At 28.7% G+C, this 27,967-nt stretch overlaps 1 protein-coding gene and 1 non-coding gene across 2 annotated transcripts; both read right to left on the bottom strand.

The window, feature by feature from the left end:
* Positions 1–11: 11 nt before the first annotated feature.
* On the bottom strand, positions 12–27,958 carry LOC145194129 (pre-mRNA-processing-splicing factor 8). The gene is made up of 36 exons (XM_080071731.2): positions 26,917–27,958; positions 26,557–26,725; positions 25,011–25,175; positions 24,613–24,828; positions 23,138–23,476; positions 22,763–22,868; positions 20,505–20,607; positions 20,336–20,423; positions 19,285–19,714; positions 17,613–17,747; positions 17,161–17,487; positions 16,479–16,653; positions 16,130–16,325; positions 15,321–15,447; positions 12,937–13,129; positions 12,269–12,456; positions 8,771–9,009; positions 8,298–8,655; positions 6,990–7,214; positions 6,671–6,854; positions 6,265–6,536; positions 5,847–6,146; positions 5,584–5,730; positions 5,335–5,495; positions 4,828–5,019; positions 3,930–4,177; positions 2,743–2,861; positions 2,530–2,643; positions 2,340–2,414; positions 2,013–2,258; positions 1,804–1,850; positions 1,256–1,637; positions 1,043–1,183; positions 729–868; positions 448–650; positions 12–357 (listed from the first exon to the last, which is right to left on the bottom strand). Exons 1-36 carry the CDS (start codon positions 26,987–26,989, stop codon positions 206–208), a joined length of 6,975 nt encoding a protein of 2,324 aa, XP_079927857.2. The 5' UTR covers positions 26,990–27,958; the 3' UTR covers positions 12–205.
* Positions 13,357–13,497, bottom strand: LOC149881306 (small nucleolar RNA SNORA79). Its single transcript, XR_016446090.1, has one exon. It is a non-coding gene; the product is annotated as a small nucleolar RNA SNORA79 (small nucleolar RNA).
* Positions 27,959–27,967: the final 9 nt, after the last annotated feature.

Here is a 27,967-nt window from a genome sequence, read left to right as displayed (position 1 = left end):
TAGTATATACATAGTTAAAGATATTCAATAATTCAATCTTTTAATAATACAAGTGCAGCGAATCGAAAATTGTTTTTTTATTATTTGTATTTGAGCACTCAGTTAAATGTAAAGTTCATTTGAAGTACGTCTGGCATTTCGCAAAAAAAAAAAAAAAAAAAAAACCCTAGGCTTTCTTTCTTTCTTTTTTTTTAAAACGATTGAGTTAGGCAAATGCGTCTTCTCGATCAGCAGACTGCTCCGTTTCATCAATGTTACTAAAGTTGAGAAAATGCGAAGGACGATGTACTTCATGATAGAATTCTTTCGGATTGGAAAGTTGAAGTTCGTAGCGCATATTTCCGGAATGTCGCACTCCTAAATAAAATCAGAGAAAACAAAAAGTAGAAACATCGATTGAAAAATCAAATCAAATATGGAAACAGCTTGTATAAGAATAAACTTTACCCATAAAGTTGTAATTCCAAGGTCCTTGTGATGGTACCATGAAGAAACCCAAGAAACGATCAGATAACAGCATTTGCACTTTTTCATAATGTGAAGGCAAATAACCCCTAGGGTTGTTACCTGTATCTTTATTATTTCGACCCCATTCAAAACCAGAAGGAGTCAATTTATAAGCAGTCAAAGAGCATGATCCAGGGGTAAAACTAAACATAAAAAAATATTGTTGCATTAAATATTGCAGCAATACGACTTTCTCATAATTAATAGCACATTAAACCGACCTGCATGTGATAACGATTGTTTTCTCACCATCCCAACTTGGATTATCAGCCATAATTTTAGCATGAGTGGTGACATCTTGAGGGGATAATTGAGGCAACTCATTAGGCTGAGTATGTATCCAACCAAGTGGTTCCATTTCCTACAAAATAGTAGCAAGTTAAAAAAGGATTAAATTATTTTTTCTTTCGGTTGACGTAAGATTATCAACCAATCCAAAATCAAATCAAGCACCTCATCAAAACTCAAAAAACGAAAGCATAAGAACAACTTCAAAGCATACTAGAACAAATTAAAAATTTTATAATACACGTACTTTTAAAAAATCATGTTGAGGTAAAGATTGCGGGAGATGAACTGTTTGATGAGTGCCCCACTGTGGTACAAGCACAATACATCGAATCTCTTTTACTTGAGGATTGTCTGTAGGACTGACTCCATACATGTATCCAGCAATCTAATCAACAATAGTATAAACCAATAACAAAAATCTAAGATTGTTAGAAAAAATAATGAGTTAAAAACTTACTTGAGTACGAAGATCTGATATGACAATAAACTTTTTGAGAACATTCTTTGGTAAGATGTAAGTAAAACCGGTTTCCTTTATGTCGTCCGATGATACATAGATATGATTGGTACGTAAATGTAAGTTAGTAGCTGAGATTGCTCGAACACGCCATTCTGTTTTTGAAGAAAAAGTTGACCTTTCATAATTGCTGGTTGTAGAAACAATTATTTCGTCACCATGAATATTCGTAGTCTTTGTCGTTGTTGCTGTGAGTTGTGATTGATCTTTTGTTTGCTTTTCTATTTCAGCTATTTGCTGTCTTTGTTGCGATGGAGCAGATATTTCCATGCCCAAAATAATATCACGAATCTCTGATTGTGTAAGTGAAGCAACATTGACACTAAAAAATAATATCACGAATCTCTGATTGTGTAAGTGAAGCAACTTTGACACTAAAAACATTACATGTTTTTTTTTCTTATTTATTTACTAATTATTTTTTCTTAGTTACGTTCAGTTCGTAAAAACCAAACAATTATATATAAAAAAAAAAAAAAAAACCTTACTTATTCTTTTTGCCATAATCAGCTAAAATCAGATCTTTAAGTTGGACCTAAACATATTAAAAAATAGTTTTTAAAAAATAGAAAAGTAAAATTGGCACAAAACTGATGTATGAATAGACCTAAATCAGAAAAATAACAATCATAAAATAAATATATAAAGAATTAGAATAAAAAGAAAATAAAAAATAAAAAGTTTCTCATAAATGTACCTCAATTCTAACCCACTCATCATCTGTTACAGTAGGCCATATATGATGCGGTTCTGTAATAGTTGTTTTGTCTGGTTTAAGAATAACTTTTGTACGGTCAGTATTTACATGCAAAGCTCGAAGAATCAAGATCAACCTGGAGAAAGCAGTGTAAGAGGATATTGTTTTTAGCCAATCATCATATAAATTGAATAAAACCATCTGCGGTTCAGTTGCTTTTAAAATTAGATCACCGAGTTTCTCCACCTAAAGTAAAAGTATGAATTGAAAGAGTTTATATCTAAAGAAAAGGTTATTTGATAGTAATAATAATGTTATAAGTCATACTTTAAGACAAGCTTGGAATGGTAATTGCAGTTCACTTCCTTTGATAACAATATTTGGAAAGTCTAACAAATGCACCTAATGAAGAATAACGCCAGATTTATAAGCTATTTTAAAACCCATGCTTTGTCAGTTTAAATACTGCTTTAACACATAGTTTATAGAAATTAATTAATGAATCTGATAAAAAAACCTCTAGAGGATCCAACATTCCTTTTCTAGTAACAATAATTTGCTTCGGCTGCTCTTCCACTGGTAAAGAACGAATTAAAGCAGCAACCTCCTCAGCAGTTTTCCATTTTGCAAGCTAATGAAGAATTATTATAATTTAAATATTTCTAAATAATAAAAAAAAATAAGGTAAATGCACTAAAATTAAATTTATAACTAGAATAATTAATTATACTTGGCCAAGACGTTTCTGCCCAGCCCATACTGATGTATGGATAATTTTCAAGAAAAGTTGTCCTGTACGGGGATTGAAAATGAAAATTGCTCCATTTATGGGTTTAGTAGTTAAGTTACCTAAAAAAATGTACAAAACGGATTGTAATATATATATATATATATATATATATATATATACATTAATCACTATGCATAAAAGATATGGAAAAATCCTATGGGAAAAACAGTAATGTCCAATACAGTATATAAATTATAATACAATTTAGGTTTAATACAATGTTATAATTTGACAACCTATATAGGTATAATTTCACTATAGAGAGATAGATTATTAACACATTGCTTGCCAGTTGATGACGGCATCACAAAAAATCTGGAGAATACACTCTTTTTCTATAGTTGTTACATTTTTTTTTAAAGCTTCATTAAACAATGGAAAAAAAAACATGTTTAAAACAGATAGCTTACACAAAGATTAAATTATGCAGCTTAAAATAATTATGTTTAAAAAAAAAAAATTAACCAAGAGCTAATCCCCTCAAACTGCAGTATTTAGATTATCTATGAAACATGAATAGTTGATTGAGGCGATTGGGGAATCAATTTTTTTTTTTTGACTGAGTGTTTCAAAAGAAATTGTCTTTCTTATCAAGTATTCTTCTAATATATACAAAACTTAGATACTTTTTATATATAGATTAATCAAAAAAACAGACAATGAATTCTTTTGCATTACAAAGATGTTATAAAGACTGGCAAGTTTAGAGAATTACTTTGTAAGTGTGGTTTAATACTAATGTTCCTATTTAAAATTCACTTAAACTAAATTGCAAAAAACTGCAAGTCAGCAATATACTTTGTAATACAAATAGCTGTATTTAAAAGCTCTACCTGGTACTGCTAACAAGTTTGTTCAAAAGAAGTAAATAAATAGATTGTTGACAGAGCGCACTTTCAAAAACTTGCTTTATATTGCGCTTATCAAACATTTTTTACGGTGAGGTAACGCATCAGTGTTAATAATCCCTTCCAGCGGCAAAGTAACATTAGGGGAGAATGGTCTAAAACGGGCCCCTATCAAATCTCTTGTTGTGTTATTCAAGGCCGAAAGTTCAGGATTTTAAAAATATTAAAAAAAGAAAAAAAACAAAAAAAAAACAACAGAAAGATAACATAATAGCAAACCTTCAAAGGTTTTATGAATTGTGACACGGTAGACATTTGTATCATCAACAAACCATATAATTTGGTTTGAAAAAAGTTCACCATAATTTTGAGACGAAAGGTATGGCTCTGTTGGCTCACTTGAGTAAAGCTGAAGAGCTTTACGCACACGCTCACGAAGTACATACAATGCAGGATTAGCTTTCATTATTTTAGCCATGGCCTGCTGAATCAATGGCTTCATTCCAGGAACCCAGTTACCAAATGCACTAAAAAAAAAGTGAAACTCATTATTTCTGGCAGAAATTAGGTTAGTTGCTAAGCTTTTTAAACTCCCCCAACTGTTATTAAGAGATTTTTCATTAATCAATCATGATTTTATGCTAAAGTACTATCATTTTGTCCCTTACTTAGTCCTTTCCAAAGCCATACTGAGTTACAGTGTTTTCATAAAAGTTTTTATTAGGAGCATCCAACAAAATATCTAAACTAAATACTGATCCCTGTGGTCAAATTCCAAAAAACACAAGTTAACAAAGTTGATGTTATGATTGAGAACTCCTGTTGTTAAGTTAAAATGAGTTTGACCTGCTACAGACTGCTGGACAGGTGAAAGAAATTTAGAATTTAAGTTTAGTACATAGTTTGTAATATAACTTTATATGGTTGTAATACAACTTTATATGGTTGTAATATAACTTTCTATGGTTGTAATATAACTTTCTATGGTTGTAATATAACTTTATATGGTTGTAATATAACTTTATATGGTTGTAATATAACTTTCTATGGTTGTAATGTAACTTTATATGGTTGTAATATAACTTTATATGGTTGTAATAACTTTATATGTTTGTAATATAACTTTATATGGAATTTAAAAAGTCACATCAAACAAATTAATTGACAGGTAACAAACCTATGCAGGTTGTAGGCAAGATCAACACCTATAAGCACACCAGTTGGTGATGGGTAAATACTCATATTATCTGTAGTGTAATCAAGAAATTTAGCACGAGTGTATCTTTCAACATCATGAGAGTCATAGTCTCCCCAACGTAACTGAACATCGACCCAATACTTTTGAGTAGTTGTGTTGTCCATAGTGTCCCTATTATTAACATTGTAACACCATGAAATTATTTCAGATTATTCTTTATTTGAAGAAAAACAAAACAAATTTATCAGCTTTTTTTTACAGGAATGAAAGCTTAATATCTCCTTTTAATTAACATATTTATTCACGCATTATTCATTCACTTTTTCATAAAAAATTGCTACAAAAACAAAACAAAACAAAAACAAACGTAATAGCAAAAAATTAAAAAGTTTAACATTTGAGAAACCTTAAAATCCCAATTTTATAATGCAAAGGTTTTCAACAAAGATTAAATTGTCTATCATAAGAAACATGATTACAGCATACTTTGAATCAGCAAGTAAAGAAGGCTTTGAAACATTCCATTTATAAGCAGCAAATAAGAGTATGTCGGCACATGAACTGTTCATTTTGTATGACTTACGCGGATGGATTGTTTCCTTTTGAACAGTCTCTATTTCAAGTGCATCCAGCTCTTGATCAAATACCTAAATATACATTTTTTACAATAAACTTGCATTCAACATTCATAACAAATCATAAAATTCTATATAACAACAATCAAATATAGAATACTTGACAAAGATCCATCACAATACTTTCATGAACTTTTTGCCATAAATGTGCTCGAAATATTTGAATAAGAGAAATTTTTAGAGTTGGAATTTTTCCATGCATAAATATACCAGTCAAATCTAGCTGTACTTGGAAACCAACATAGACCTAAAAGAAAAGATGTAAACATTTAAAAAAGAATAATATTGTAAACTCTTTTTATAGATAATTAGAATGTTTCAAATGTATAAAAATCAGAACTAATATTTTAATTATGTCAATACATTAGCTCTGTTGATAGTGGGTGACCACCATAGTGTAAAACGCCGATTAGGTATTTGATTTAAACCAGATCTTTGTGCATTAGTTAGTTTTTTATATTTCATTGATTCTTCAAACCCACTTGCTTTTTCCCAAAACAAACCTTCCCATGTTGGGAAATATGTGCCTTTAAAAAGAGTGTGCTCTAAAATTCCTTCAACACCACCAAGTGCTTGTATCATATCTGTGCGATAGTTGTTCAAATTCCATAATTTGCCATCATGACGCTGATGAGTCCACCAAAAAGGGTTTTGTTTTAAAACCTGGATAAAAAAAACAAAAAAAAAAAAACTTAAAAGTTATTAAAAAAAACCTAAATTTTTTTCAGGTTTTTATTCCGTTCTAACCCAACAACTTAAAAAGAGTAAATAGAAATCATACTTGATATTGCTTGAAATCAGTTCTCACTCTCCAACCTTTGTCATAAGCAAGTGTATGACGATCTTTCTGAAACAGAGTATTAATGCGAGGAATTCCTCTATCCCAAGAGTCTTCTAAATCTTCAAGTGTCAAACGTCGATTTTGTGCATTTGCTTCTTGTCTTTTCAGTGCATATTCTGCCCACACACGTTGTGAATCAATAAACTCACTTTCCCAAGGTTGTACATAGCGATACAAGTTTGGAATAACTTGATCTTCATCATGACTCATACCTTAAAAAAAGAGTTTTTGAGCTAAATAAAAATGAAATACCATCTAAGGAACCAATAAATAAAAAAACTATGTTTAAACTATTTAGACTATTGTTTAAAAATTTTTAGTGTTAAACTTGAATGTTATGCATTACCTGATCTGAAATGAGTAATTCCAACATCAGTTTGTTTAGACCACCGAAGGTCTGATTGAGGAATTAAAACATGACCCATTGATAACATACCAAGACCCCCAAGTTCTTTTGGTGTATAAAATACAACAGGTGGGAAACGACTGGGCATTTTTGAATTTAATCCAATTTTAATACGAGTTTGAATCTAAAAACAATTTTTTTGAGTTATTATATATGGCGTATAATGGCTATAATTACAACCAATGATTTATATATGATGTCATTATGATCAATTAAATATTTGAGAACATAAATAAATATTAAGGAATATTAGATAAACCTTGTTTTCACATTTCACAAGTAAGTCTAACAACTCTTGTGTATTAACTACTGATTCCCGAAAATAAGTCATTAGACCTATCAAAGCAGTATTCCATTTGTTTACGATTTTGGTAAAAGTAGTAGAACCAGATGCCATCAAAATCTGCCTCACACGGTTATGAAATTTGTTCATATAATCATCATCAACGCGAAGGAAGCATTGTGCTGTTCGCTCTTTTGTAACCTTTAAAAATAAAAAAAATAAAAATACAGAAAATTTTATATGCAATATATTAAATTATTTTAAAACACATGAAAGTTTAAGTATCAGTTGGGCTCAAAATTTTCTGGTTGGATATAATTAGCAATAACTCGAGAAATGAATTCTAAACTTTTTTTATATTGAAATTGATTGTCTCTTTTAAAGTTTTTAATCAGTTCATACAGATTTCAAAGGACCCTTAGAAAGTAATAAAATTTTTTTGAGAGGTGCCATCATGGTCTGGATCTTGCTTTCAATAGCCATTTTCAATACTGCTATCCATTTATGCTCAAACTCTTTGTCATTTTTTGCTGATTTGTTTTTTCAACAAGATTCCTTTTACAAGTGCCCAGTAATTCTTCACTGTGCAAATCACTTGCCACACAAGGATCTTTGGAGTAAACTTTTCTATTTAAATATACTTAAATTTGTTGCTGACATAGACAATTTTTGACTGATAATAATATTGATGACTAGGCAACTGAGAAATCCTGCAGTACATTTTATTGTTCTCATAATGCATAAATTTTCTTGGTTGACAAGCTTCCTTCTGCTGCGAATTGCTTTTAATTCTCCATCAATTGAGCACTTTGGAATTTTTTCTTAATTAATATTAAAATTGTAAAATTGAGTATGAAATGACTGCATTCAAACTTTTTGGTGAGGTCTCTTTGGGATTGGGATGGGTTTTCTTGTATTTGACTAGGTGATCAAATTCACTTTGCTTGTCCCCAACTGAAGATTTAACAACTCTTGACAATTTTGCAATTTTTGAATGTGAGTAGGTTGAAGTTTGAAGAAAAATTTTCAAAAAATTTTTTTCCCGTTCACTCATTTTGGACTGATAAACTGATAGTATTAGTGAAGCACCAATACAATTAACTATATGTATATAAAATGTCATTACAAAAAAATTTGAAATAAATTCACTAAGTACTTCTCGAGCTATTGCTAATTATATCTGACCAGAAAGTTTTGAGCCCAATTGATATAAAAAACTTTTTATAAAATACATGCTCTCATAAAAATGTTTAAAATACACGTGCTTGCTTATATATGAATTACCTCATTTTGCAAGTTCCAAACTCCATCACGATGAGTAAATTCTTCACTTGTCATTCGAACTTTTGGAAGTAATCGACACTCAAAACCACACATATTAAAGAGTAAGTTTGGATTATCTTTGCTATATACAGAAACAAAACTTTCCTCCCATTTCAATGTTGAAACTGATCGTGGAAGGCGATTCTTGATGTCCCAGAATACAGCCCTCCCTAGATTGACATCATGCTTCATAAGACGCATTCTAGCATCTCGAGGCCAACATTTCTTGTTGTTATACCCTACAATATTTTCATTATTTGGGTCTGGATGTTCAGTAAGATAACGCTGAATAAGGTCTCGAGCATCTTCAGCTGAAAATCTAAAACATAAATACAGAAAACCAATAATCATTTGCTAATTTTTTTTTCTGAAATAAAATTGTAAAGACTTTTTATATCTTTTCTTGAATGTGAAAATAAAAATCATTTTAATACCTAAAGAATATGTGGATTCTATCAACATATCTTGAATATAGTCGAATAGGATGAGCTGATTCAATATCTGTACTTTGAAAGGTTAAAAAATCATTTGGCATTTGAGGTGGACCAGCCATTTCACTAGCACGACGAAGACCTAGAACAAGAAGGTCCATCACAAGCCCATAATATTGAACAATAAATGAAGCAAATTGAAGTCCTCTGATGATACCATAAGAGTTAGTATGATTCATATCCTAAAATTTAAAAGTAACTAATATAAGCATATTTTTATATGTATATAAATATATAAGCATATTTTTATGTGTACACTGGAGGCCAAAAGTTTCTGGACACTTGGATTTTGTTTAATTTTTTAATTAAAGCGCCCATAACTATTTCAAAAAAATTTAAATATATTTTTTTTATAAAAGATATATAGTTACTTTTTAAGAAAAAAAAAAAGAAAAAAAAATGAAATAAAAAAAATACTAACAACACTATTATTATTAAACTGTCTTTTCATCAAAAAATAGCCCATAAGTTTTTATCACTTTTTTTGCAATCTGTGGCATCCTGTTTATTAATTTATTTATTATTTCGGGTGTAATTGATAACTAGGATTCTTCTAATATCTGCCACAGGTGCTCTTTGGATGTTGGGCATTTTTTGTCTGACCTTTCTGTCCAATTCTTCCCACAGTAACTCTATTGGGTTCAAATCTGGTGATTGGGCCGGCCAGGTCATGTTTTTGAGGATAGCATTATCCTATTGTTCCTTTATATAGTTCTTAGATAACTTTGAGGTGTGTTTAGGGTCATTGTCCTGCATAAAAGCAAAACCACAACCATTAGTTCTTGAGCCAGAAGGTATAGCATTGTTTTCTAGAATTGTTTTATATTGTTCTTTTTTTATAATACCCTCAATTTTAACTAGGTCACCTACACCAGCTTAAGAAAAACATCCCCATACCATAACTGACCCACCACCACGCTTGATTGTCACCACTAAACACTCTGGGATCATATTTTCTTTTGTTGTTCTTCTGATGTAATTTCTATGTCTTTGCCCAACAGTTAAATTTGGACTATTCGGTCCATAGTACTTTTCCCCAGTCTTCTTCTGTCTAATTTTGGTGGTCTATAGCCTATTGTAACCTTTTCTTTTTATTTCCAATCTGTAACAACGGCTTCCTGACCGCTATACAGCCAGAGAGTCCTGCTTGTCTAAGACGTTGTTTTGTAGTGGTTAATGAAATAGATTTTGAATGACTCCTATTAAAACCTGAAGTTATTTCCGGGGCCGTAAGTCTTTGATTTCTTTTACTTATCAATATTATACTATTATCTTCTGCTTTTGTTGTCTTCCGTGGTCTAACAGATCTTTTTTGTCTTCAAAAATGCCTGTTTCTTTCCATTGTTTGATGGTATCTTGTACAGTACTTCTGGCAGCTTTTAATTTTTTGCAAATTTTACGAACTGAATAACTTTCTTTATATAATGTAGGGGAGAGCGGGGTTGGTTGTCATGCAGGATTGGTTGTCTTAAAGTTTATTACAGGAAATGTAGATAATATTTAGAACTTTAAAATCACTCAATCAAAATGTTACATAAAAAAAACTTTTTCACTGTAAATTTCAGCTTTTTTTAGCATGTAGAAAACAAGTTATTTGATTTATATGTTTTTGATAATTCACACACTTTTAGGTAAATTTTCAGGTGTCTTGCAACTTACATAGAAGGGGTTGCTTGTCACAAAATATATGGGGATGGTTGTCACAATTGCCTTGACTCCATGTGCTGCAAACTAAATGCCGCTTTTAGATATTCCTTGTTTATTTGTCTGTATTAATGAGGAATATTTTAATGTTAAAGATATTATTTAAAAATCTAAAAACAATGTGTTATATTTGTTTAACTAAATATCTATAATCTAAATAATTTATATTTCAATGTGTATAACTTTAAATTGTGATCTAATGTTTAATATAATTATAGAAAAAGGAATACAGAAGTTCAACTGTTTGTTGTTTTGTTTGTACATCTGTTTGTTGTTTTGTTTGTACATTGTTTAGATTTAATGCGTGTGTGTGTGTGTGTGTATATATATATATAATGTTTTGTGCATACATTATTTGCAAATATTTTTCTTTGCTTAGTAAAAACATAGAATGAAATTTTAAAAGAAAAACTAATTGAGGTTATACTTCTGGAGATATCGTTATGTGTGCTATTAAAGGTGTAAAGCTTAACAACATTTCTATTAGATCAGCAGCAAAAAACCATCGCATTAATTACAGAACATTAACACATTGTTGTAAAAAAATTATTATTACTAACCCATCACATGGTTCTATAACAGATCTAATTGACAAAAATCAAAACTCCACCTGCATGAACATTATAGGATACAAAAGTCAACAGATATTGCCAGACAAAGTAGAAAAAGAACTTGTCACATACCTGAGCAGGTCAAAGGTTAGCGTCAAAAAAAAGGTAGGAAAAAGCGTTTATCTATGATTCTTACTAACTCACCTGTCAAAGAAAGACTTGCTAATTATAAAAAGAAGAAAACTAGTTAAAAAAATATTAATAAAAATTGTAAATCATTTATGAATGGAAGTAAAAAAGAATTGATAAAGTCAAATTTTGCCAAAAAAAAACTTCTACAGTCTTAAATTCATCTAAAGATGAAGAGTATCTATGCATCTATTTATATATATATATATATATATATATATATATATATATATATATATATATATATATATATATATATATATATATATATATATATATATATATATATATATATATATATGTATGTATATGTTTATTGTTACATTAAAAAAAAAACATTTTTCGGTATATAGTATTTTCTTTTTTTCAGTATATAGCCTTTTTTTTCCCAGATTATTCAGATTTATTCTTGGTATTATGTAAACAAAATTTATTGGTACCAGTTTTAAATATAATCAAAACATACCAAGAAATGTGACAACCAGCCACATAGTATGTGACAACCAACCCCATGGGTGGGGTTGGTTGTCACATACTATGTGGCTGGTTGTCACATTTCTTTTTGTCACATACTATGTGGCTGGTTGTCACATTTCTATTTTACAGCAAAAAATATTTCACTTAATGTCATAAAAATATTCTAATAGTTACTGGAAATAGTTAAACTACTTTTGCGCAAGGTTTGGCATTGATTTGATGAAAAATAAAAGCTAAGCAGTCTAAAATGTAAAAAGTGTGACAACCAACCCCGCTCTCCCCTAATTATTTCAGAATGTTTTGCAACCGTTAAATAAGGCTTTTTATCATATTTTTAATTACATTTTGGCCTGCAGTGTATATGTATAAAAAGATGTGTGTGTGTATATATATATATACACACACACACACACACACACACACACACACACACACACACACACACACACACACACACACACACACACACACACACACACACACACACACATCAATAAAGAAGTTAATAATCATTGTTTACCTTGTAATTAATAACAATGTTATTCTTTGCAGTCATGTAATCAGCAATATTATGATCAACAATAAGCCTTAGCAATCTATTAAGTAATGTTAAATCAATCTTTTCATAAATTTTATCAAATTTTGATTCCATCATAACATTACACTCTCCCTCTCCAGTCTCCCATACATCCTGTAAGTTGTTGATACCTATTAAAAAATATATTCCCCTTGATAGTGTTGATAAGAAGTCAATTGAGAAGAATACTAATATATAATAAATTATACAATACACTTTATTTTCATTTATACAGTACAAAACATAAACAACAAACAAGGATGATGAATAACAAAGAATAAATAAGATAATAAACTCTAAAAAAGTTAGTTCAATAATTTAAGCATCAGTTCATAATAATTTGAAAGCAAAAAAACTAGTTAAAAATCTGTGACTTCTTTTGCTAAACTTTAAACTTATAATAAATAATCTTTTAAAGGATTTTAAACCTTAGAAAATAGTTTCTCATGAAAGAAGCCAAAAGTAATAAATTTGCCTTAAAAACATAACAGTTTTTAATTCACACACATTTTAACATTTATAAATGTTTTTGAAACATTTCCAAATGTTAAAAAAGTGTATGAACTAAAATTTGGTGTAACACAAAGTTATTGAAAAGCAACAAAATTAACCTTGACACCATTTGTAAACAAGCAGTGGAGGAGGTTCTGTATCAGCAGGTTTAATCCATGGCGGAAACAAGCGTCTTTTGTCTGCCTCATACCACAAATACTGATCTAGATATGCATCAGTTATTTTTTCAAGTGGCTCTACATCATAGACAGGTACTAAATGGCTGTACAAGTCCATAAACTCAATGCCAACCTTAAAATGGTGTGAATCAAATTAACTTAGAAATTTTGTAATTTCAGATTAATAATAAATAACAACTTATGGTATATTACTTAAGAACAAAAGACTTTTTTTAGTTAAACTTTTATTTAACCATTACTTGTAAGAAATTAAAATGGAGAAGAATTAAAACTAAAAAAGAACTAAAATCAAAACATAGAAGTTTTAGGGCTTATCTTTATCATTACATTTGAATGAGTAAATGTTAAAACATGCAAATGCCAAAGCAAAATCTTCAACCACTAGTTGAAACTTACTTTGAGTGAAAATGTTTTGTATTATTTATGGTGATTTAAAATTACACATTTTTTAAACTTAACAATGCATAAGGAACATCACCAAGTATAGAATATTTACACAAAAACACAAAAACTTGTTTAAAATACACACAAATAATAAAAATTTATGTTTGTTTTAAAGTGATGGTTAAACCCATTGGTTATTCTGAATTTAACCATGTCTGTTAAATAATTGACTTTAGGTTAAATTAGCAACTTTACTTGGATATACATATATAATCCAATAAAATGCTCTAAACCAAGTTTTACATTTCAAAGTGAACAAAAATTCCATTTTCAACCCAAATAGTAAAAGCTAAATTATTGCTTTTATGAAATTTTTTAGGACATGTTGAGAAAATAAAAGAAAGCAGATATGCTATGTAATCACTTGATCTTAAAATTGCCAAAAACATACCTCCCCCCCCACCATCACCACAAAATAATCTCAATTTGTAACTCTTTTTGAATACTCACAATAAAATTTGTTAAGTGATTTCTTGTGGAGTCAACTAACAGTGAAAACGATAAATAATTAAAAAAAAAAAAAATCAACTTTATTTTAATGTTAAAACGTGCAAGTACCAAAGAAAAGAATTTTAACTTTTAGTTTTTTAATCTCATTAGTTGTGGTCATTTAAAATTTCATTTTTTCAAACTTAAAAATTCATAAGGATCATAACCAAACATAGAATCTGTTCAAAATTGTATGAATCTGTCTTTTCGATTTGTTGAAATTTAAACAACTTATTTCAAAAATAACTTAACAAAACAACAAGTGTGATTTTTGTTATCCAGGTTTGTTATCTTTGTTTGAAGTCAAAAATCTAAGGAAACAATTAATTTAAGGAGTTTTTCCAACTTGCATTAACAACTTAATGAATTATCCTATGTCTGATAATGAGCAGCTTGTTGGCAAGTTTGGGACTTGCCCATGTCTCACATGTTTGACTGTAGTACAGCGCTACTCAAATGTTTTATGGCCACTCTGACCTGTTCATAACGATTTTATTATAGTATTTTTTTCTAAGAATTAAAATTACTAATTTTTTGTCTGTCACAGTTTGTTCAATCATTTTTTAAAAATTATTTTACATGCATAATTGAATTATGAAATTAAAAAAATGGATCAATTTTTTTACAGTAACTCTAAGATAATGTGTGCATTAAGTGATTAACTTGTATGTTTAAAAGTGATGGTTATATACATTTGTTTTTGGAATTCAACCATGTCTGTTAAACAATTAACTTTAGGTAGATATAAAATATTACTAAATAAAATCACTATATATAATCTATCCAGCAAAAGATCTACCATGTTATCCTACCTTGGTAACATTTCTGTACCATGTTTTTACATTGTTAACTTTTATTTACATAGTAAAAACTCTTTTTTTTTTTTTTTTAACATTATAAATGACACACACACACACACAAAAGTATGTTTAAAATTGATGCTAATATTGTTTGAATACAACTGTGTCTGTTAAAAAATTAGCTATAGGTAGATTTACATATTACAAGATTGTGATCAATCCATTAAAATATACTTAAGTGTTCAAGGTAATTTTTGAAAAAATAGCGACTCAACCAGCAAATAACTTTATGAGAAGTACTATAAAAGTACCATGAAGAAAAAGAAAAAAAAAGAACTCATTTGCCAATCAAGTCATTTCTTTATTTTTTAGAAATGTATAGGGTTGAGTATGTATTGATATAAGCGCTTTAAGGAAGGCAAATTCTATTCTTTTAAACATCTTCTCGCACTGTTCCTAATTAACTAAGAGGATTAGATGATAAAAAAATTTGTTATAAGCAAAAAGAATGTCAATTTTTTACAAAAACAGACTTTCCTTTGGAAAGACTTAAGACTAAGAAACACTTACTTCCTTGAAGGCTCGTTGTGTTAATAAGTGACGCTTTATTCTTGAAAGAGCTTCATGAGGATTGTCATAGGCTTGCTCAATAAGACCTAATTCTTCTCTTTGCGATTGGTTCAATCGACTTTTAACACTAAAAATGGATCATTCTAATTTTGTTATCAAATTAATATTTAAGTATAGGTAAAAAAAAATTAAAAAAATAGATAACTCAATTAGTTCTCAGCTCCCTGTTTTTAGAACTTTTAGAAACTTAGAGTTCAACTTTACACAAATTTAAAAAAAAAAAAAATCTTAATGTTTTAAGAATGATAAAAATTTTGATGAATCCATTGATAAATATAATCATTATCTTCTAATATTTTTTATAATGATAGTTTCCCCAATACTGAATGAGCTTTGAATGAAAATTGAATTGATTTTCCTTTCCAACTGCTGTATTATTTTTCTCAGAACTTAACTATATCTCTCTTTTCAGGGCAAAAATTGATAAAAAAAAATGTTAGTTTAAAAGTGATGGTTACACCCATTGGTTTCTCTGAATTTAACCATGTCTGTTAAACAATTGACTATAGGTTATATTAGCAACTTTACTTGGATATACATAACCCAATAAAATGCTTTTAACCAGGTTTTACATTTACAAATAAACAAATACCATTTTAAATACTTATTTGAAAAGCTAACTTATTACTTTTATGTAACTTTTAGGACAATGAATAGGAAAAATGCCTTTGATTTAAAATGCTGCCTAAATTTTAATTTGAATGCAATTATAATAAAAGCATAGAAGCAATCTCAGAGACCAAAATTACCTATAGGCTTCTTTTAATCTTTCTAAAGCTAATATCAACAATTTTGTGTCATGCTTGTATGACAATGGCGGAAATGGAACAGGTGAAAATCTTCTACTCTCTAGCCAATGTACAGTTGTTGTATAGATGGCAACAGCTTCTTCAGCAGAAATGTAAGGACCATCTTTTAAGTAGTTATGTTGCCTTTCCTGTTCAGCTAAAGGAAATAAAATTACATTTGCTTCAAAAAAAAAAAACTTATTTAAAAAACTTTTAAAACACAAATAAAAAAACAATAACAAAAAGCTATTCATATCCTAAACTTTAACAAGCAATATCAAGTTTAGAAAAACGTCAGGTTCAGAAATACCTTTTAAGTAAAGTCTTGTCAATCTACCAAGATTTTTCTTACAAACAGTTTTATCAACAGTAGCTCCACGACGAATACGCTCACGATTATAATGTGCAACATTAGTCCACCAATCAGCTTTTGCTTTAACATATCGCAAAATCATATTTTCAACTGGAATTGGTAGTCCAGGTACCTATATACCAAAAAAAAAAAGCTTGAAAACTTATCCTTTTATTTGCTAATTGAATATAAAAATTATGGGAAACATTTATCTCATAATTAGGATCAAACAGCCAGTTTTATTTGAAACTGATTGACCAATATTTGATCAAATGAAAATGGCTTTGTGTGTTTGTCAATAATCATTACTTTTGCTTCTAGCTTTTTAACTATTTTAGCTGTAAGAGACATTTACACTAAAATTCTAAAAGCAAGATGATTTAACAGGCAATCACATTTGGCATTAATGATGTACTATATTAGATTGAGGAAAAAGAGAATGACAGTTATAAGATAAAAATAAACAAATTACTAATTATTATCATAAGGCTTATATCATTCAAAGATGCTGTTTATGAAGCAGAGCTTAAAGCAATAAAAAGGAATAAATCATTGTACTGTATTATTTTCATAAAATTGAAGTTTCATCTCATTTGAGTAAGTGCTGAATATTAAAAATAGATTATTATCAGAAACAAACCTTCCATGGAATATTTGCTTTCCAACATCTCCATGCCTCACTCAAGTGTTGAAGTATTGTTCTAGCTTTATTTTGCTTGATACCTTCAGGCATCATATCAAGTATATCATGCATAACAGCAGCACGCAACTCTAAATCATAGTGACTTTCAACTCTTTGTTTAGTAACAGTTTTTGCAACTCCTTTAGAATGTCGACCTTCAAACTGTCGTGCAAGCAAATTGCCAAGCCATCTCTCTAACAAAGGCACAACTCCCCTTAAGAAGAAAAGCCACACTCTCCATCCAGGTGCCCAAATACCACATCCAGGCCCTTTACCTACTGCACCCTGAAAGAATAATTTGCATAGAATAAAAATAAAGAATACAACATCTAATCCCTCAAGCTAAAAATTAAACAACTTTAGAAACAAACTGTATTTTTGAACAAAAACAATGATCAACTACTCCTTACTGTATTAAAACGATAGTAAATAAGATGCTTTAGATCTTTACACATTCGAATCTGTTTCATAAGTTTATATTTGTATCGATACATTCCTGTTAACTGACCAACATGGGCAAAAATGTATTGGATACCATCAGCAAGCTAAAGAGAGATTAAACAAAAAGATTATCAAATAAATAAAGTAATTTTAACATTTTTTGAGGTGAAGATTGCTTATGGAAAAGAAGAAATATTTTTTCTTTGAAGTTTTTATGATAAAACTAAGTATAAAATAATTACAATTTGCAAAATCAGGTCAAAATTGGCAGTCAACCCCATATAGTGATCATTCAAAAACTATTTATTTGTCTTTCAAATACTTACATCCAAACAACTCTGTTGCCAAAGTCAATCATACCTAATTTCAACCATATACCAGATTTCAAACTTTCAGCTAATAATGAGTAAATGGAAATGTTCAATTGTTCAACATAGTTTTTTGGACTTACTACTCTTTACACAAAAACGTTTTCAGTAAAAAAACCTGTTTATAAATGTTACAGCTAATATAAAAATGATAAATATTATTTTAAAAATGATAACTTTGAACACATGCGCAACCAAAAGATAATGACATTAATTATTTAAACCTGGTCTCTCAAATTAACAACTTTTTGCGAACTTGATTTTGTATTACATTCTATTACAACTTTAAAATACACTTTTTGCCAAAAGAATCCCTAACTACGCTACATTTTAATGGTAAAAGCGTTCAAGAAGTCATCAAAGGTAGAAAATTAACAAGAGACAAAAGCAGTAATTACTAATTGTCTAGGCAAAAATACTCTGTTAGGAATATACTCCCATGTATTAGTTCAACAGGTGAACAATAGACTAAAGTGAACCTGAAATAATCTGAACTGAAAGAGGAGATTTTTTGGTATGACATTTAACAGCTTCAAATACTGGTATATATAAATGGGTTTGTACTAGACTTAATGAACATTTTAAAATAACTATCAAAAATATTTTTAAAATACAAAGACCAACTTGCAAACCAGATTATTCTCTATTCAAAAAGCTTCAGGATGATTGGTTTTATGTATAGATTGTCATCTCTCAACTTTTCAAATTTGAGTATGGAAAGAATACATTTTTAGACAGTAAAGGTAAAGAATCACTGAAGGTTTCCTCTATACTTCTTGAAGTGAAAGCTTTGCCAAAAAGATATTATTTTGAACTAGCTGAGCTGATCTGCTTTCACCAGATCAAAAATGTTCTGTTCAGGCAACCAGGAACTGTTTCTCATGCAAATCTGTAAGCTTATTCTTTTTTTTTTTAAGAAAGAGATTTTTAAACATAAAGAAAGAGATTGAAGAAACATAAGAAAGAGATTTTTAAACATAAAAAAATACTTAAATTATAAAATCTATGCTTCCAGCAATAATTTAAATAAGCAACTGTTTACGACAGCTAATAAGTTGACAAAAAATTAAAAACATTTTTAAAAAACATTCTGCTTTTATAATAGAAAAAATTAATCCAAAATGTCAACACTGTAAAAATATGCAATTTTTGAGTGTTCATTCACTTACATGTTGCAATTTGTAATTTAAGATAGCACCATCTTTTTAATTTGATCCATAAAAATAAACACCAAACCAAAATAAAAACTCAAAAAAGTAAAAAACCTAGATACCTGGAAAGCATCTACATTTCCAAGTCTGTATTGTACATGTGAATCTACCACAAGCTTTGAAAGTCGTAGAATTTCTCTACACAAATGAAATGCATTACCAAATCGAGACTTCTTACGCTCTTTTGTTGTTAGAGTTTTAACAGGTTTTAAGTTAAAGTTGTAATCCAAATGTAAGTAATTGAGATTCTTTCGATGAATTAATAAATTTAACATGTTATAACCTTGACGACAAACTTGTAAGCTAGCTTCTACCCAATCTAACTTAGTAGTCTGAAAGAATTTAGTAGATTTAAATGATCTGAACAAAAATCGCTTCTTCATAGCTTTAGGTGGGCGATGATGAAGTGCATTCAGAACAAAATACTTTAGCAATTTCTGGTAAGATACACGAACCTTTACAGGGTGAGAAGATGGGCAATGTTCCATGTACCTAAATATTTTAGTCAAATTTTTAAAACAAGACAAAAACTTGATATTAGTATATTTTGTATTTTAAATTTAAAACTTTTGTTCAATAAGTTTTTTAACATAAACTTCTTTTATGTTTAAAATAAACTCCAAATTGAATATAATCATCTTGAATTTTGAAAATGTGATAAAGCACCTTTTACATTAGTTTTGCTATTACATATCTCTTAGGGATATTAATGTATAAACAAGTTGCTTATGAAAATTTTACATCTAAAATTAGTCAAGCTGGGAGATAACAACCACATAAACTTTAGTGAACTTATGAGCAAGTTACTACTAATAAAGCTTTTTATAGACTTTATTACATGACAAATTGTCAAACTGTTTACAAGACATTAGGTACGGTGTTTAAATTTTCTTAATTGCTTATGCAGTTTACATTTCATTTTAAAAATCTGTTAACTTCTTTTGACAATCAAGTACAACCATTACACAAGTAATTTAACTTAATGCAGTCAAACTTCCCCTTGTAGGCTATTTAGCTCAAATTTCATATTCTTACTAAAACTTTCAAATTTTCTTTCCCTAATAACTTATTAAACATAAGTTTTACAGCTAAAAACAAAATTGATATCATTACCAAGTTTTTACAAGTGGAATATCTAAAGCCCGTCTTGTTGTGCCAGAGCGAATGTTGAAAGGACGGGGAGCCCAAAGCAATCCAATACCTTATAAAAAACAGAGTCAACTTAAATTTAACTTTGATGTTCAATAAAACATTTTCTACCCAACCAAGAAAAATATTTTACCATTTGCAGTGTTATCAGTATATAATGGAGAATCTTGTAAAAATGGTTGATAATCTTCTGGAAGCTCAAACTCCTCATCCTCTTCAACAACAGGCTCAGTTACCTAAAACAAAATAAAGATTTACAGCACTACTGCATAGAATTACTTTTAAAACTATTGTATCTTAAAATTAATTATTAAAATATTACAGTACAAATTAACTATACAAATTATAACATTAATTACACAAATGTTACATCATTTAGCTTCATTAAAAAATATTGTAGACAACTATGCTAATAACTTATGACATTTTAATTGCTTTATCTTTAAAAAGTATCTTTAACTTTGAATTAAAGCTACCAATGCAATAACACTTGTTATTTAATGGCAATTTAATATTGTTTAACAATTTAAATATAATTTTTTTTTTTGTATTCATGACTGTCCACTAGGATGTATCAAATATATTGGGAATTACAAATATAAAATCAGATTAACAAAAATGACAAATTTTGTGTTGATAGTTTGGAAAAACTCTTAACTTTAGATACTGATATTCATAACTGCTTTGAAATTATTTTTATTTTTATGCTAGATTTTCAAACTTTATTAACTCCAGACCAATAATACCACCATTTAGACAAAAAAAGATAAAGTAAATATTGACCATAAGTAGAATAAATTTCTCATAATCTCCTATTTTCACAAACTTTATGATGTTTTTAATTATACAACTATCTTTTTTTACATCATGTTTGATGCATCTGGATTTATTCTGTATACTATGCAAGCCTTACACTCGCTATTTACACTTTGGTTCATTTTTTAGCATCAAATGTTGCCAAAAAACTATTGCTTGTGAAAAACAAGATCATAGGGATTATTTATATGCTAATCTGATCATTCAGGCAAAAAGATTTCTTTTGTAAAAGTGTTAACTTTTACTGACTTATTTGAACAACCTTTGTATTGCAATTCAGTAGTTTTTTCATTTTCTTACAAGTTTAGTTTCACTAATCATTGAGATAATTCTCATGACAGAGCTGCTTTTTAAATATTTTTGGCGATTCTCAAGAAAACGATTGGGGGTATTAATATACACATATGGTAGAGAAACTATGCAAAATTAGGAATTCTTTTAACTTTGTCTAATAAAGATATTTCATTTAAAAGATTTTGATGAAAAACATCAATAAAACATAAGTTTAATCATAATGTTGAGTTAATTTAACATCAATTTTCATAAGCAAATGATATAAATGAAGCAAAAACCATCTAAAATTACTACCTACTTGCAGTTTAATTATCATTTTTAACTATTCAAAAATTTCTGCTCCATAAACTTGACCAAGGTGAACAAAAAGTTTCATTCCCTGCATTTTTCAATTTTAAGTCTATCCAGATTAAAATAAACACTCAAATTTCTATGAACTATTTGATTTGCAAGATTTGGAGAAAAAAGTTGAATGAAAAGCATCAATTTAAAGACAAACAGAAAGTATCAAAAACTACTTGCATGTCATTAACCTTAAGAGTCCTATTCTTCCAATAAACTGAAAAAGGATGTATCAAGTGTCTTACAATAATTGGTTGAGATCTGAGTCACTTCCGTACAACTGTGACAAGTCATCAAAACTTGCAAGTATTAGTTTCAGATGATTCAGTTGGAGCTAAACAGATTGCACCTTCAGTGATCACTTTCATTCAGGATAACCTCATGGTATTATTAAAATCAGTCATGCAAAGAGACTATCTAAAGGTTTTTTTTCAATGGTTTATAAATGGGTAGCACAACTTCTTAACATATAATGGGTTATCACTTGTTGCAAACAATAAAAATATAGGACATGATGACACAAACATCAAAATAGAAAAGAATTATGTCCATAAAGGGCTTCAAATGCCATCATATTTAACTTACTAAGTACACTATAAGATTTAAAAAATTCTTTAAAATAGTCCAAGATCAAAAATTATGCAAGCATGAATAAATACAAAATCATGGAATGAGTCTTTAATTGGGTTTTTGAGGTATGCCTAAAAATAGTTTAAAATCTCAACAAAAATTTTAATTTGCATTTATGAAAAAAAAAAAAAAAAGAAAAAAAAGAAAAAAAAAGCTAGCAACCTTGTTTGAGAATTTGCTATTTCTATTATTACTTGACATCATTACCCTACTGTTCAGTAAAGATATTTTAAAACCAGTACTTTTTCTTAAAGATAAAATTCAATTTTAAAGTATTAGCAAAAAAAAAAAAAAAAAAAAAAAAAAAACCTTCACAGAATGACGGTGAGCAATTGGATTAATTAATGGATCAAAGTAAAATGCTGGCAAATCAGGATCTTCTGTTTTAATAAAAACCACAGAAGGTGTGTGATACCTAAATGAAAAATAAGCTAAAAATTTACTAAACAAAGTTTAGTAAAAATTACTAGAAATAGGGAAAAATTGGACAAACAATATATGATTCAGTAAGCAGATATAATAACACTTTATCTAAAATCTTGGGCGCAACTAAATCCATGATTTATATAGCCATATTCCCAAAACCACATGCTTAACTTAAAACTGTGGCTTCCATTTATGGCACTGTTTTTCTTATAAAAGTAAAATTATAAGATAAAAAAACAATAAAACATTTAAACTTACCATGAAAGGTGAACATATTTTGTAAAGTTATTATACAAATATGGAAAAGCTATTCGATACTCAGTTCGAATTGGCTGTCGAATGATGATTTTATTAATATCATTGAACTCATTCCAATCTTCATCATATGTTGTTGCGTCTCGTACTAATGGTTCAAACTTAGGACCTCCAGGAATAGCAAGGTTTAAGGCTTTTGCAGTAAAAAATGATTTTAAGTCAAACAAATAAAAATAATTGTCATCAACTAAATCTGTAAGCAACTGATTCCCTAATCTGTATAATGTTGACATAACAGGAATGGAGAGATTCCATCTTCGATATGTAGTTCCATTCATATATCTAAATTAAACAAAAATGTTAGCTTTCTAGATATAAACAAACAACCATATTGCACACCAACCACTATTAAAATAGATCTTCAAAACATTTTTTTTAGACAAGTTTTTTTAGATTATCAAATTATATTTTTAAAAGATGATGATTTCTAGCCAAGATTTAACAATTCAATTGATTAGTTAAAAACATGAAATGGTAACTGATTTAAAGGTTTTACCATCCAGTGGTTTTTTGATAATAGTAAAAATAAAGTCAGTAATTCTCTGATCCTGCTAATACTATCTTAACGCACTCAGTGATGTTTCCATAGTTCCACTTACAAATTTTCACACAAAAATAATTTATATGGTTCCATCAAATATAAAATTTTATAAGTTTTGCTTTAAGTTATAATTTATAATTATTATAGTTTTTAATAACCTGCACTAACTTTTACACTAATTATTTTGAAGGTTTGGTTTCAAAATATAACTCCTTAACTGTCTTAATACACCCCTCTCAATAGCAAATGCACAATGGTTAAATGTTGCCTTATGGTTATTTTTTTATTCTTGTCCTCAAAGTAATTTTTGTTGAGATTTTCACTTAAGTTTATAAAATTATTTGCTACACGATGAGACCTTTAATTATTTTGCAACTTGTCAAATTTACAAACCCATATCTTTTTAAGCAAGAATTCCTCATTTAGCACACTTCTGCATGGAATTGTAATAATCAAATAACTAATGTTAATTGAAGATACAAAAAACTTTCATAAAGAACAAACAAATCAAATTCTTACTTAAATGTTAATAAACTCTGAATGGTCAAAGCAAACTGATGGAACTATGGAAGTTTCGCTTTTTTTAAAGTATCAATTTTTTAAAAAAAATTAATCGAAAAAAAATTACATTTTTTCTACAAAATTTATCATAATTCATAATTCTGAAGCACTTTTTTTGAGACAATTCTTTCAACATCATAATTCTTTACCAGGATGTGACTTACTTCAGCTACAATTTGCATTCTCTCTCAATATTTTATCAAAGGCAATGAAACCTAATTCATACTTATTCACAAACTTGTCAACACTAGAGTTAGATACAAAGAACTTTTTTCATCAAAATTTTTTCAACAAAGTATACAATCAGACATCCTACTTAGTATCTGCTAATGGTTTATGCTCATAAAACCATGAGTGCACTTCTTTATCTTCCTCAGGATCAAGGTCAATTTGAACAGCTTCTAAAGGTTCAACATCAAGAATGTTGTCAGCATAATCAAGAGGAGGTTCTTCATCATCAAAAGGAGGAAACCTCATTCTCTTGAAATGGTGTCGGTCCCGCTTCTCTCTTCGCATCATAATCCACATTGTTCTAAAATTAAAATATCATTGAGAAGTGCAAATCTGTACTTTTATCATCTGAAAATTGGTTTTATAATATGAAAACTGGTTCAAAATAAAGTTTACTTTTTAAAAATTAGGCACAATGACATCTAATTGCTTTTGAAAAAGTCTTCTTAAGCTTAATCATTTAAACAGACTCCAAAAACTTACCCCCATTGTGCAATATAAATTGGTTCAACTACCCACGGAATTTCATCAATAAAAGTAATAGCACCAGTTATATGATACAAAACTTTAACATCTCGAATCTGTTCCCAAGGCATTGGCATATTTTCCAACATTTTTAAGACTGCGTGAGGCATGTATTTAAGAGCACTAAAAAAGAAAAATATAATTTAGTAAATAACATATTATCAATGTTTAAGATTCATTCAAACTTATTTTCCAATACTATCACATTTATAGTTTTGTACTTTTACTACAAATTACATGCATAAATAATGATATTTATATATTGAATATATGCATAGTACACATGCAAATATTAAACTTTAGGATCTTTATGGAAAAACAATTTGTACCTATCCTTATTTTTTTTACATTTACTTATTCATATTTTTAAACAATTTTCTAATCACTATTTGGCAACATTGCAATATATTTTTATATGCTAGTTGAGATCACTCAATGCTTATATTTAATTATAATTATATAATAATTTAAAATAATTTTTAAGGTTCAATTAATAAAATTAAGTAAAATTCCTAAAAATCGAGCTATATATGGGCTAAAAGAAAAATCTATCTTTTCAGCAGGAGACAAAACTCACATGTTGAAGACTATAGTTTCCAAAAAAAAGCAAAAGTATCATAACTGCTACCAGCTCCACTATTAAAAGATAAACAAGCAAAAATAGTGTGACCACTGACTATTTTTGCTTGTTTGTAGTTTTTTGTGTTGTTGAAATAATTACTTTGTAGTTGTTTGAAATACTTAAAACAACAAGATTAGTTCATTCAAGTAGCCAGCCTTTAAAACAGGTACCTAACAACAAATCAAATTGACGCTCAAGAGCACAGACAGTGAATAAACATAAGTAACTATATGAGGTAAAATCACCAACACTAGAATATTATCAATAAAAACAAGTCCTCTTCACTGATAAGCCCTTCTTGACTGATGAAGGTTGAAATCCTCAGAACCCAGCAGTGTAACAAAAAAAAAAGGATAAAAGCACAACTCTGGTGACAATATAGTAATGATTTGATTTATGATAGTAGGGTATATGCTTACCACTTGTTTATCTGTTGCATGTTCTTTTTTTTTTTTTTTTAAACAGAATAGTATCAAAAACAAATAACTTTTATTTGTAGTTCTTTTGCAGAGCAACAATCTTAAACATACTTATTATTATTTTACATTTACTTCCAATCAATGTCATTTTGTAGACTTTTTTAATCAGAAAAGTCAATTAAAAGTCAAATCAATTATATTTCTTTTCTATTATTTTTTTTAGGTTTCTAAACAATTACACCCTTATTTTTATGGTCTGAATTAAAGACAGAAGAAGCTTACATTAATCAAATAACTCTTAACTTTGCTGCAATTTTGCATATTGTTTATTTATTGAACTTAAGTCTTCTCAATAACTGTAAAAGTAACTGAAAAACATAAAAATCATCTTTTTTATAATTGGTTAAATTTATTATGTATTGCAATAATTAAGTATACTTCTTGCTTATTTTTTTAAACTTACCCTAAATAAACTCGCTTATCATGACGAAACTTTCTGCTAGTCATGTCACCATGATCTCTGATAATTTTACGGACATGCTCTGGAGGCATGTCCTCTTTTTGGGCTTCCACAAAACCAAATTTTCGCTTTTCTGCATACCTTTGAGACTGAAGCTGTTGCCATTTTCGAGCTACATTGAGTTTTAAAAAGGTCTTAGCTACATATTAATAGAGACAATCATCAAAGTATATCAAGAAGTAAATCTTAATAAATTATTTATTAAGATTTAAGCTCAGCATGTAGAGTACATCTTATAAGTTTTAATCAAAATCATTAAAATAATAACAAATATTAATGAACTTTTTAAATTACTACTTTTACCTTTTTCAGCAAGCTTTGATTCACTGATTTGTGGAGTACCAAAGTAAGGTGTATCACCTCCTCTTGCAGCCATGCATGGATTAATTTGTTATTAAAGTGGAAGTACAATTTTAAAAATGCTAAACTACAAGTGTATAAATATTTTGAATATCACTTCTCAAAATATTCATAAGAGTTTAGTATTTTAAAATGATATAACACAGCTAAGCAAGCTATGCTATTACATAAAAATTCTCACTTCTGGCGTTATATTATAGTAAAACTAATATTGGATTATTACCACAGTGATACTGATTACAATCGTAATTTGATTAAAGTATACTATATACTTTAAAATACTTCCCAACTAAGATCTTTTGCTCAGGAGATCAATAATTTGCTCTAGTTCTTGATTTAAGTAAGTTTAAAACAATTTGCTGCTTGCTCTGAGAAAAACAAAATTTCCCTAAAAAATTCATAATTGCTTATCATTTTAAAATCCATTACTTGTATTTTATTGAGATTGAATTTAGCAAGACATTATTCTATGCAACCCTCAAGGTGAATTAGTGGATTCTGTTTGTACACATCCTATATACAATCTATAATATCAGGGCAAATGACAAAACAAATTCCTGCTTGCATAGTATTTAGTTGTGACAGCTATGTTAAGGAAAGAACGACAACTGTCACAGTATTGCTTACATAACAAAAAAATTAGCAACAACTAATTGTCTTTAACTCTCGTATGTTTAACAAGCGAGTAAGTTACGTCTGCCTTTAAATATTTTAGTCACGACTAACTAAACATATTTTGCAAAATTCAAGGTTAAATCCGACTATTAATTTTCATTCAGCGAATAGTTGAATTAAAAAATAACACAAATTTGCACTTGAGAAGAAAAAAATACTTATTTTGACTTTTTAACAATATAGAAATGTATTGTTAAAATTTTTCTTATAAGTGTATTTAAGAAAATTCATGATAGATCTTTTTGATTACTGGTTTCGAATAACATTCCGCAATTTTAATCGCCATATTTCTTTTCACATGCTTGAAGATGTCATGCGT

The sequence above is a fragment of the Hydra viridissima genome, unplaced genomic scaffold, assembly GCF_058129835.1.
Source record: "Hydra viridissima isolate aposymbiotic clone 2 unplaced genomic scaffold, HvirCarnegie_v1 scaffold_12, whole genome shotgun sequence".
Taxonomy (NCBI): Eukaryota; Metazoa; Cnidaria; class Hydrozoa; order Anthoathecata; family Hydridae; genus Hydra; species Hydra viridissima.
The sequence above is the reverse complement of the archived record's forward strand: the minus strand, read 5'-3'. Positions and strand labels throughout refer to the sequence as shown.

Excerpts from the sequence above, each read along its gene's own strand:
- LOC145194129 (XM_080071731.2), bottom strand. The coding sequence starts at position 26,989 with ATGGCTGCAAGAGGAGGTGATACACCTTACTTTGGTACTCCACAAATC. Across the intron at positions 22,869-23,137 it reads AAATATGTTCACCTTTCATG|GTATCACACACCTTCTGTGG; the intron begins GTAAGTTTAAAT and ends TTTTTCATTTAG. Across the intron at positions 2,862-3,929 it reads AATTCATAAAACCTTTGAAG|GTAACTTAACTACTAAACCC; the intron begins GTTTGCTATTAT and ends ACATTTTTTTAG.